Below are 12250 nucleotides of genomic sequence, written 5' to 3'. Positions count from 1 at the left end.
ACTGCTCAGGTGATGGGTCTCTAAACCTAACTAAGAAGAGACTACAAACAATCAGTAGAATGTAGTTAATGTTCCTTACTGTCATCTGCTGTTCATAACTGGTATTGCAGCATCCATCTTCCAAGACTTTATGAAATACATTAGCGCTTTTCTGTGCGAGAATAATGTATGTATGAAACGCAACTATAAAAGCCAGAATGACCAATCAGATTCTTTAATTTTATCTTGTGTAATCTGCCCAATAATCTCAATAAACCTGTTTTCAGGGCTTATAGCTGTGATGCGTTTAGACATGTTACGCACTAATGCTTAGCCTTTCACTAACTAAACTACATTTTTCTCCAGGATATTTGCAACTCGTAGAAAACACAACTATTGGCAATTCTCAGCTAACTGCACCGGAAATGAGGCGCATTTCTCCACCTGCATTGTGGGAGGAATACTTACCCCAAATACTACCACCAACCAGACTTGCTCAGATGGAGCTCCTGCTGTTGTTAGCTGTACTCCTGGAAGAGCCTTCGCCCCGAGTCCAGCCAGCGGCTTCCGCAAAGCATTCCGTCAGGAGGTACGACCAACACAATAATGACATGGAAAAGACAGGTATCAGCCCTGAATGAACTCGATCGTGTCCCTGGACCACCATTACCAAACCACGAGATGTTGTAACTCTGTGTAGGAACTCTTTCCATCACCCATTACTCTTAGGAGGGCCCTACGTTGAAGACAGACATACATTCCAATGCATATTTGACATGTGCATGAAGGCATCATCACTGCATCAAAATCAGTCTAATAATACCTAAACCACACTACTGCCCTACTTACTACATAGACCATTCTTGCCTACTTTTTTATTTTTAAGGAGACCTGAGATGGTTTGCACTTATTGTAAAGATGAGAACAGGCCACACATATAAAGCAACAACCATAGTGCCTAACAGTGCTAGACTGCCCCCCATAAAGTGTCATCAGGGTGCTCGCCATAAGTAAATAGTTCCAGCAAGGTTGTCTACATAAACAATACCAGTATAAGCAGTGCCAACTTTAGGTTGTCGTTGGCCACATCAAATAGTGGTTAGATGGAACATCTTTACTTTATATACAATAAGTTCATTAAGTGAGGTGGTCATTTTATTATGGGTATATGTCGTATGTCTCACTTCGGGTCTTATTTTAACTTTACTTTATAGCAACCACTGGTACGTCTGAGAGGCGGAGCCAATATTGGGGAAGGACGAGTTGAGGTCCTGAAGAATAACGAGTGGGGAACAATTTGTGATGATCAATGGAACTTAGTCTCTGCCAGCGTGGTCTGCAGGGAACTTGGGTTTGGAAGTGCCAAAGAGGCCTTGGTGGGAGCTCAGTTGGGGCAAGGTAATATAAGAGAGTAAACAGTAATGTAATACCTACTGTATAATGCAAGGATAACAAAAGTTACACAGGCTGTGATTCCTTTCTTCTTAGGAATGGGTCACATCCATATGAGTGAGATCAAATGCACTGGTTTTGAAAAGTCAATTATAGACTGCAAATTTAATACTCACTCCACGAGTTGCAGCCACGAGGAGGATGCTGCAGTGAGGTGTAATGTTCCAGCCATGGGATTTCAAAACCAGGTGAGATAAAGATGGGCAATACTGCAATGGTGGAGTCCCTTCTTAGAGATGCCAAGAGACATACTGGGTTTTCCTGTATGAGGATAAACACGGTACAGCCACCCAAAGGATTTCAGTCCAGCTATAGTACACTAGGACAGTACTCAGGTGGTATACCCGATGGTGAGATCATACAATGATGTCATTCCTAGAACATGGCATCCATATGATAAACCTACCAAATTGTTCCTAGGTTGTATGCCACTGTCCATTGTACATGATGTGTCAGTGTCTGACAGTTTGCTTTATATCCTGGCTATGTAACCTTCAATGACCAAAGAATGATGGCACATTATGGTCAGTGCACTTGTCTTAACACTGTAGCCCTAATGTTAACTCACTGAAATGCGAGAACATGGCAAATCTTGGTAATTTTCATTCTGCCATTTGCATGTTCCCCATTCATGATTGTATTTTTACACAGATCCGACTGAATGGTGGCCGTAACTCCTACGAGGGACGGGTTGAGGTGCTGATGGAACGTAATGGCACACTGAAATGGGGCACTGTGTGTAGTGATGGCTGGGGCACTATGGAGGCCATGATTGTGTGCAAGCAGCTAGGATTGGGTTTTGCCAGCCACGCATTCCAGGTAAGCACTAAATACTAACTGGTGCACATGAGATAAACATAGGCCTTGGCAGGATGATGCCATTGCTGGTTTTAATTTTCCAATCTATTTTAGAAATAGTCACAACAGTGACTTATTTAACTGCTTTGCCTCTTTGGGATTATTACAGCTAATTACGTTATTTCACTTCTCATGCAATGTCACCATTCTGGCTTCATACTGATATTGATGGTTCCCGATGAATTTCTTGACTTCCTTGCATGCCAACTATTTAGTTTCCCATACAGAGCTTACTTACAATGAATAAGCTAGCAACAGCGGTGCCTAGTAACCATACTTGTAGACTTTTCCAGAGGATCAACATTTCTGTAACCATTAGGAGTGATATCGTAATTTTCTAAGTTATTTTGTGGTCCACTGGCATAATAATAATATCCCTGTTATTGTAGTGGTCTACTGGTGCCAAATGGTGGTTTCTTCAGTTACAAAGGGAAACCATTTTAAGATCCACTCTCACAAGCTCCATTCTCTTCTCTCTCCAGGAAACATGGTACTGGCAGGGAGATATCACAGCAGATGACGTCATCATGAGTGGTGTAAAATGTTCAGGCACGGAGATGTCTCTGGCACATTGTAGACATGATGGACCCAACATCAACTGTCCCAAAGGTGGAGGGCGTTTTGCTGCTGGAGTAGCTTGCGCAGAAAGTAGGTATTCAGCATCTCTATGCCATGTCATGATGTAGCTCAAGTACTGATACTAGCTACTGTTCTCCCCAAAAGCTGCCCCAGATCTCGTCTTAAATGCTCAACTGGTTCATCAGACCACATACCTGGAGGACCGACCCATGATGATGCTTCAATGTGCACATGAAGAGCAATGCCTCTCCTCCACTGCTGACCGCACCAGTTATACCACAGGTTATCGCCGCCTCCTGCGTTTTAGCTCGCAGATACACAACAATGGACAAGCTGATTTCCGACCCAAGAGTGGACGCCATGAATGGATATGGCACGAATGCCACCGGTAAGTGCCTGAAAAGGATTAAGTGATACAAGAGATTCTGCTGCACAAAGCAATTATCCAAAGATTTCCAAAAATGTCTGTGATTTAGGTAGACAGCTGGTTGGCAATCCAAAACAAACCCAGCTGATTCTCCAGACATTGGTGTATGGCCACCTTAAGTGTTAACCAGATGTAACTGGATGACCTTCCTACTTCCCATCCAGTCACTTTTACTTTTTTCGTGGGTTCTAAGTGCAGAAATGTTCCAGTAAACACCTCAGACCACTGAGCCGACCTGTTACAAAAATAAACCTTATTACCCTCTTAAAATAAATATATTTCTACCTGGAACCTTTCCCTTTCCTTTCTAGCCCTCATGAACCTGACACTCGTTCCCACTGTTATTTACTATTGATCAGAATTAGATTAGTTGATCTAAATGTAGACTTTCCGAGCAGATGGAAGCCAAACTTAGGTCTTAAATATAGTATGGAGGTGTACCCAGGCTGAGCTGCACTTCAGTACATCCCACCTCTTAATTATATATGCCATAAAGAGCATCCCAGACTGGAGTCGAGGAATACAGCATCAGAAGAAAGACCCACTTGTGTTCCTGGCAGTCCGTTCCAGACCAGGGAGGGGCAGCTACATAACTATGGTTTAGTGTAAGGTAAAGCCGTGGTCCAGGTGGTATGAGGTGAGAAGGAGGAATCTGTGTGTTGTGGCTCTGGGCAGAAAAGGTGCATGATCAATAGTCTGAGAGGAACGAATGGAGTTTATTTGGGGGGTTGTGGGGAGGAGAACGTACAGAACATGCTGTGCTGAAGGGTAACTGCAGGTATGAGTGCTGGGGGCTGTATAATAAACCCCTCCTCAAATAAGAGAACTTGATTGACCCCATAATACAGGGATAAGTACATCATATAGCTGCCAAATATGTTCATATCACCTGGTTGAGCTTGTCTATTTCAACTTGCATGTAACACACGTCTGCAGCATCCATGATGCAACTGTATCAGTAGCTCATGATGAAAAAAAACATATCTATTCATTGCTGCCTTTTTTAGTTGCAGAATGCTACCCTCAAAAAAAGTAATCCGAAGGTGGGAAATCTACTTAAAGGGTAGCTTATTAGACAGGTATTAAATGTACTCCATGTCCGGCCCTTATATTTAGGAGAGAATTTTTTGATCTGATCCCGTCCTTTGCTCTAAATACATGGTTCCTGCATGGAGCCCTAATAACCGTCTCAACTACTCTCATTACAAGGTCCCCTGTAAGCTGTGTATTGTAGGCTGATATAGGAGGTTGTTTTCCAAGGTTGTAGAGAAGGACTCCAGCATGTTAAGAGCACACGTGGAGGCAAAGAACCACACTTCTTATATCACGATCCAGCTTCCCTTTATCCAATGATCATCCATATTCTGTAAATCCCACTCCCTGCCCTCTGGACGCCTCCTGGCTCTTACAGATTCTGTATGTGATTACTGCGATTTAGGTCTAGTTTTTACTTGACTTTCATAAAAAAATCACACCTTGAAGAATAATATGTTATAAACCGGATCCTTACGGGGGATGGTAATGTGCTGCCATTACCCTGTCCTTGTCACAGCATATAAAGAGCCTGTTTCTGCTACGTATTATATTCCCATAGTATTATAATGTACTGAATATACCAGTATATACAAGGTCCTCATACGGATCACTGCTGTACATATTAGACAACTCATGTTAAAATACCTGCTCTGCACCTCCGTTCATGGCAGCCCTCTGCTGTGGCTTGCGCATTGATTTTGATGTGCCTTGAAATTCTTAATTTCCCATTGGGGACTCACCAGACTATTCCCTCAGCAATAGCTACTGACCATGGTGAGCCCAAGCCACACGACTGCTCTTACTCCCGTGCTCAGTTTCTTTTTTTTTTTGGGTGACCCATTCATTAAAAAGGATTAGCTCTAATTAAAAGGGGTTCTGCACTTTCATTTAACGGATGATCTATCGATCATCAGCATCTGACCGGCGGGGTCCGACAACCGGGACCCCGCCGATCAGCTGTTTGAGAATGCAGCGGCGCTCCAGCAGCGCCGCGGCCTTCTGTTTACCGCCGGCCCAGTGACGTCACAACTAGTATCAACTAGCGTGGGCGGGGCTAAGCTCCATTCAAGTAAACAGAGCTTAGCCCCGCCCACGCTAGTTGATACTAGTCGTGACGTCACTGGGCTGGCGGTAAACAGTGAGAAGGCCGCGGCGCTGCTGGAGAGCCGCTGCCTTCTCAAACAGATGATAATCTATCCAGAGGAGTGCAGAAACACTTTAATATCCGATAAAGAGAAAGTGAAAACAGAGGGGGTCATTTAGTATTTGAAATATGCCTAAATTAATTTCAGGCGCAGATTGTGGCACAACGGTTAGTTGTGCCGCTATCTGCGACTTCGCCCCACACACTCCAAGTCTAAAAAAGGGGGAGTGGTGGGGAAGGCCATCTCATTCACCATTTTCTACACCCGTTTTAGGTGTAATAAGCTGTCTTACAGTTAGAACTCGTGCTTGATGCACTGAAGTTATGGAGAAGCCTGCGCCTTTTCATAAATTCGGTCCACCACCAGCGCAGGGCTTTATTAAGACCGGCATCTAAAATGTGCCTCAGAATGTTCAAAATCCTGCATTGACATAAGTAACATCGCATATAAGGCCAAAAAAATACATTTGTCCGTCCAGTTCGGCCTGTTATCCTGCAAGTTGATCCAGAGGAAGGCAAAAAAACAACAACCCTGAGGTATAAGCCAATTTTCCCCACTTAAAGGGGGGAAAAATTCCTTCCCGACTCAATTCAGATAACTCCCTGGATCAACGACCCCTCTCTAGTAGCTATAGCCTGTAATATTATTACACTCCAGAAATACATCCAGGCCCCTCTTGAACTCTTTTAGTGAGCTCACCATCACCACCTCCTCAGGCAGAGAGTTCCATAGTCTCACTGCTCTGACCGTAAAGAATCCTCATGTACAAACAATCTTTCCTCCAGGCGCAGAGGATGTTCCCTCGTCACAATCACAATCCTGGGGATAAATAGATGATGGGATAGATCTCTGTACTGACCCGATATATTTATAGCATAGTAATTAAATCTTCTCTAAGTCGTCTTTTTTCTAAAGTGAATAACCCTAATTTTGATAATCTTTCAGGGTACTGTAGTTCCCTCATTCCAGTTATTACTTTAGTTGCCCTCCTCTGGATCCTCTCCAGCTCTGCCATGTCTGCTTTGTTTACAGGAGCCCAGAACTGTACACAGTACTCCATGTGTGGTCTGACTAATGATTTGTAAAGTGGTAGGACTATGTCCTCATCACGGGCATCTATGCCCATTTTGATGCAACCCATTATCTTATTGGCCTTGGCAGCAGCTGCCTGACACTGGTTTTTGCAGCTTAGTTTGCTGTTCACTAAAATTCTTAGGTCCTTTTCCATGTCAGTGTTACCGAGTGTTTTACCATTTAGTATGTATGGGTGACTTGCATTATTCCTTCCCATGTGCATAACCTTACATTTGTCAGTGTTAAACCTCATCTGCCACTTCTCTGCCCAAGCCTCCAATCTATCCAGATCCCTCTGTAGTAGTATACTGTTCTCTTCCGTGTCAATTAGTGTCATCTGCAAAAAATTTTTTTTTACTGTGCAAGCCTTCTACAAGATCATTAATAAATATATTGAAGAGAATAGGGTCCAATACTGACCCCTGAGGTACCTCACTAGTGACAGTGACCCAATCTGAGTGTGTACCGTTAATAACCACCCTCTGTTTTCTATCACTGAACCAGTTACTTACCCACATACAGACATTTTCTCCCAGTCCAAGCATTCTCATTTTATATACTAACCTTTTATGCGGTACAGTGTCAAATGCTTTGGAGAAATCCAGATATACGACATCCATTGATTCGCCACTGTCAAGTCTAGAACTTACCTCCTCATAGAAACTGATTAAATTTGTTTGACATGACCGATCCCTCATGAAGACATGCTGATATGGCGTTATTTGCTCATTTTCATTGAGGTGCTCCAAGATAGCATCACTTACAAAACCTTCAAACTGTTTATCCACGACGGATGTTAAACTTACCGGCCTATAGTTTCCGGGCTCTGTTTTTGGACCCTTTTTGAATATTGGCACATTTGCTATGCGCCAATCCTGTGGAACATTCCTTGTCAGTATAGAGTCCTTAAAGATCAGAAATAAGGGTCTGGCTATGACATTACCTAATTCTCTTAGGATACGGGGGTGTATGTCATCTGGTCCTGGCAATTTGTCTATTTTAATCTTTTTAAGACTCCGCTGTACTTCTTCCTGGGTCAGACAGGACACTTTTAATGGGGAATTTACTTTTGCATTCTGTATTTTCTTCAGTGAATACAGTGGAGAAAAAAATAATATTTAATAGCTTTGCTTTCTCCTCATCACTCTGTAAAGGGACAACACCTTCAGATTTATACTTTTTACCATTTATATAATTGAAGAACATTTTAGGGTTAGTTTTGCTCTCTTTGGCAATTAATCTCTCGGTCTCTAGTTTGTCCGCTTTTGTTTGTTTTTTACATATTCAATTTTTTTCCTTATAGTTTTTCAGTGCTTCCTCACTACCCTCCTGTTTTAGTGATTTAAATGCTTTATTTTTGTCACTTATTGCTTTCTTTACAGTTCTATTTATCCACATTGGTGTCTTCTTGTTCCTTAACCTTTTATTCCCATAATGTATGTACCTATGGGAATAATTAGATTTTAGGATGCTTATGGCCTCTTAGTTGGCTAAATTGAGTTTTTTTGAAGTTTAGTATTTTTGTTCCCCCCTGAAGAAAGACCCTTTACTCAGGACTTAGTTGAAGTCCCTTTGGCAGTGATTACAGCCTCCAGTCTTCTTGGGCATGATGCCACAAGGTTTGCACGCCTGCATTTATGGATTTTCTGCCATTCTTCTCTGCAGATCCTCTCAAGCTCTGTTGGTTGGATGAGGACCATCGGTGGACAACCATTTTCAGGACTCTCCACTCCGGTTTTAAAAAGTCCCAGTCTGAGGTCCAGAGCACTCTGGATCAGGTTTTCATTAATATCTCTGTACTTTGCTCCATTCAGCTTTCCCTCAACCCTGACCAGTCTCCCTGTCCAAGCCTCTGAAAAACACCTCCACAGCATGATGCTGCCACCACCATGCTTCACTGTAGGGATGGTTTTGGGCCAGTGCCTGGTTTCCTCCAGACACAACAGTTAGAAATGAGGCCAAAAAATTCAATCTTGGTTTCTTTAGACCAGATAATCTTGTTTTTCAGTCTGAGAGTCCCTTGGGTGCTTTTTTGAAAACGTTCATGTGTCTTTTACTAAAGAAGCTTCTTTCTGGCCACTCTGTTTTAAAACCCAGATTGGGGGAGTGCTGCTTGACCTTCTGAAGGTTTCTCCCATCTGCACACAGGATCGTTTGAGCTCAAGAGTCCATTGGGCTCTTGATTATCTCTCTTACCAAGGCCCTAGTCCCCCGATTACTTATTTTAGTGGGGCAGTCAGCTCTAGGAAGAGTCCTTGTTGTTTCAGACTTCTTCCATTTAAGAATCATGGAGGCCACTGTGCTGATGGGAACTTTCAGTGGAGCAGAAATTTTTTGTACTCTTCTCTAGATCTGTGCTGTCTCTGAACTCAACAGGCAGTTCTTTCCTCCTCATGACTTAGTTTTTGCTCTGATATGCATTGTCAGCTGTGAGACCTTATATAGACAGGGCTGGGTCTTTGCAAATAGTGTCCAATAAACTGAATTTACTACAGGTGGACTCCAATCAAAGTGTAGAAACATCTCAGCGAGGCCTCATGCACATGGCCGTATTGTGGCCCGCATTATGCGGGCACTGACCGTTTGCTCCCTGTATCACGGAGTGCTTCCGCGGTGTTTCTGTCTGTGCCTCCACACCGCAAGAAAATAGAACATGTTCTATTTTTTTGCGGTGCGGACAGATCACAGACCCATTCAAGTTGAATGGGTCTCGATCTGTCCTGGCCGCCGCATGGATGTTGCCAGTGAATTGGGGACCGCAATCACGGAACGGCTGCACAACGGCAGTGTGCATGAGCCCTGATCAAGAGAAATGGAAGGCCCCCAGATCTAAATGTCAAGTGTCATAGCAAAGGGCCTGAATACTTAGGTCCATAGGAAATTTTAGTTTTCCCTTTTTAATAAGTTTGAAAACATTTCTAACATTCTATTTTCACTTTCTTATTATGGGGTAATGGAAAACTAGATTTTTTATTTTAACGAAAGGCTGCAACATAACAAAATGTGAAAAAACTTTCGAAAAGCACTGTAAATCTCCTGTAGGCACATGTTGGTGCCTTAAAGTGGATTTAATGAGGAGTGAAATGGTGCCTTTCTTTTTCAGTTCTTCCATATGTAATGTGTTAGGTCATGTGGCTGGTTTTTATGAAGTTCTGGTGCGTTTGTTACAGATGAAGTTCTTAGATGTCTAACGTTTTATCAAAGGAGGAGGGGGAGTAAACTGGTAAATTAAAGTCAGCATTTTGCTTTTCATATATGCTTTCATCCTCGTTGTTTCATCTGGTCGCCTTTCGCAGTCAGGATTTGGAAGTCAAAACCAATAGTGGAACTTACTAAGGAAAATATAATGAAAATATTGGTGTCTGTTCTGCATTTTGGACCAACTACTGGTTTTGGTTTACAAATACTGATGCAAAATACTAACTAGAATACGCAAGTGTGAATGAGGCCTGAGGCATATTCCCATTTAGGGATCATTCACACGACCGTATGAATGAGTCCAAGTCTGTTCGGCGAAAAATATAGAGCAGGTTCTATTCATGTCCGCAATCACAGACGGCGCGGTCATGCGAATGTGCCCTAATACTTATGAATCTCCCAATCTAAATCGGGTTGCAACCTGAATACATCCTTCTTACAGCACAAGTTCCAATTAGTCTTCATTCATGATACATTGTGTTGACCTGTCATTTTCTCCTTTCAGCCACTACCACAGCATGGAAGTTTTCACACATTACGACTTACTGAGCTTAAATGGAACCAAGATTGCAGAGGGACACAAGGCCAGCTTCTGCTTGGAGGACTCAGAATGTGAATCAGGTAAGAAATACATCCTCTACATAATGTGGTGCTATTCATGTGGACTTTTTTTTTCTAAAAACAGAGAAGTAAAATCTTCCTGAAAGGAAACGTCTTCCTACTTCTGTAATCCTTTCTCGTCTGGAGGGAGCAAACCTTGAGTCTACTATGTGATTGCTGCCCAGATATCACAGCTCCGCTCTTGTATCACACAAGCTCATCTGTCTCTTCAGATACACAGAAGCAGTATGTATGTGCCAATTTTGGAGAACAAGGCATCAGCGTTGGCTGTTGGGACATCTACAGACACGATATTGACTGTCAGTGGATAGATATCACAGACGTGGCTCCTGGAGACTACTTCTTCCAAGTGAGTTGCCCTTTAATTCCTATTCTTGAATTAATCTCCTTTTAATATTTCTATAAATATATAATTGTTAAAACAGTCAAGTGCCAGCCTGTTTTTCTTGGGCTGCTCAATTTAGCAAAATTGCATTTGACACCATTTTGGGGTACATATGACAAATTCACTTTTTTTTTTTACTAGGGTCGGGTGGTAATAAAAATAAAAAAAGTAGTTCCGCAATTGTTTTTCGCACTTTAGTATGTTTACTGTGTGGCATAACTAGAGTGTTACTATTAGGCCTACTGTAGTTTTGGTCCGCATCTGATCGTATGCGGATCCATTCATTTCAATGGGGTCGCAAAAGATGCACACTGTGCTGTCCACATCTGTACGTCTGCTCGGCTGTCCCGCCCAAAAATAAAAAATAGTTTCCTTTTTGTACGTGTTGGGACAAGAATAGGCATTTGTAACAGATGGCAGGACGTACCGTTCCGCAAAATGTAGAAAGCACACAGCCAGTATCCGCGTTTTGCAGATCCGCAGTTTGCCGTGTGCAGGAGGCCTTATTCTGAGTCAGTACGAACACAGCGATACCAAATATATATATATAGTTTTGTTTTTTTGCACATATCCTGAAAAAAAACAAATAGTCTGTTGCTGCATTTCAAGAGCCAAAACGGATTCATTTTTTGGCCAATGTAGCTACAAACAGGCTCGCGGGGAGCCATTGGTGACAGGGAGCCCCCATACCTCTATGTAACTGCCTAGATAGCACGGTCACTATTGACTGCAGCATTTAGGGTGTTAAAAGGCTAGGATCAGTGTTATTGCCGTTTTTGCCCATTACAGAGGACCACCCACTGTAATCCAGAGCGCTGTATCAGCAGTCGCTGTGGGCTCTCTTCAGTCCATGCTGCCTGTATCAGGATAAATGGTATGGGCAGTGGGGTCTGAAAACCACTAAAAAGTATGTCCTGATAAAGTGTTCCCAGTGAAAAAAAAAAAAGTTTAAAAACTATCGCTGGGAACTAAAAGGGCAAATTAATTGAAGTAATCTGATTAAATCGCCCAGCCCTAACCACTATATAGCAAGAATGTCAATGTTACCCTGATAAAGCAGAGTTATGCAATGTGCTAATGTTCCAGTTCTCTGCCCTACACACCTCTTGGGCCTTCTTAGATCATTAAGTGCGGGTCCTGTGGAAACTGGAAGCATTTTCAGTTTGCTGGCATATCCCCTCATATAATTTAGCTTCTTACCCACATGTTCCTAATTCACGTTGCACGATTTCTGCAGCCAGCTGAGCAACATCTTATAAATACTTCCTGCGCTTCATCCTTAAAAACGTGGACAGAAAATGTGACAAGGAGCCGAGTGTCTATCAGTTGGAATGTAGCTACCTCACTGCAACGAGGGGGAAAAAAACTTGGCAAGTGATCAAGAGACACAGCTGTTTGTCATACTGGACTCAGAAAAAGTATTACTCATCTTGAAGACGTCCTGGAACTTTAGCAGTTTTTTTTTCATGGTCACAATCTAACAAGAAGTGTCCAAAT

At 42.6% G+C, this 12250-nt stretch overlaps 1 protein-coding gene across 1 annotated transcript in view; it reads left to right on the top strand.

Moving 5' to 3' along the window:
• LOXL2 (lysyl oxidase like 2) overlaps positions 1–12250 on the top strand; it is a 56910-nt gene that overhangs the window by 42161 nt on the left and 2499 nt on the right. Inside the window, exons 5-12 of the mRNA XM_044279202.1 lie at positions 346–568; positions 1194–1377; positions 1468–1619; positions 2083–2250; positions 2772–2937; positions 3013–3256; positions 10253–10368; positions 10581–10717. Coding sequence (XP_044135137.1) covers positions 346–568; positions 1194–1377; positions 1468–1619; positions 2083–2250; positions 2772–2937; positions 3013–3256; positions 10253–10368; positions 10581–10717 — 1390 coding nt within the window. The remainder of the gene's footprint in view (positions 1–345; positions 569–1193; positions 1378–1467; positions 1620–2082; positions 2251–2771; positions 2938–3012; positions 3257–10252; positions 10369–10580; positions 10718–12250) is intronic.

Source organism: Bufo gargarizans, chromosome 2, assembly GCF_014858855.1.
Source record: "Bufo gargarizans isolate SCDJY-AF-19 chromosome 2, ASM1485885v1, whole genome shotgun sequence".
Lineage (NCBI taxonomy): Eukaryota > Metazoa > Chordata > Amphibia > Anura > Bufonidae > Bufo > Bufo gargarizans.
The sequence above is the reverse complement of the archived record's forward strand: the minus strand, read 5'-3'. Positions and strand labels throughout refer to the sequence as shown.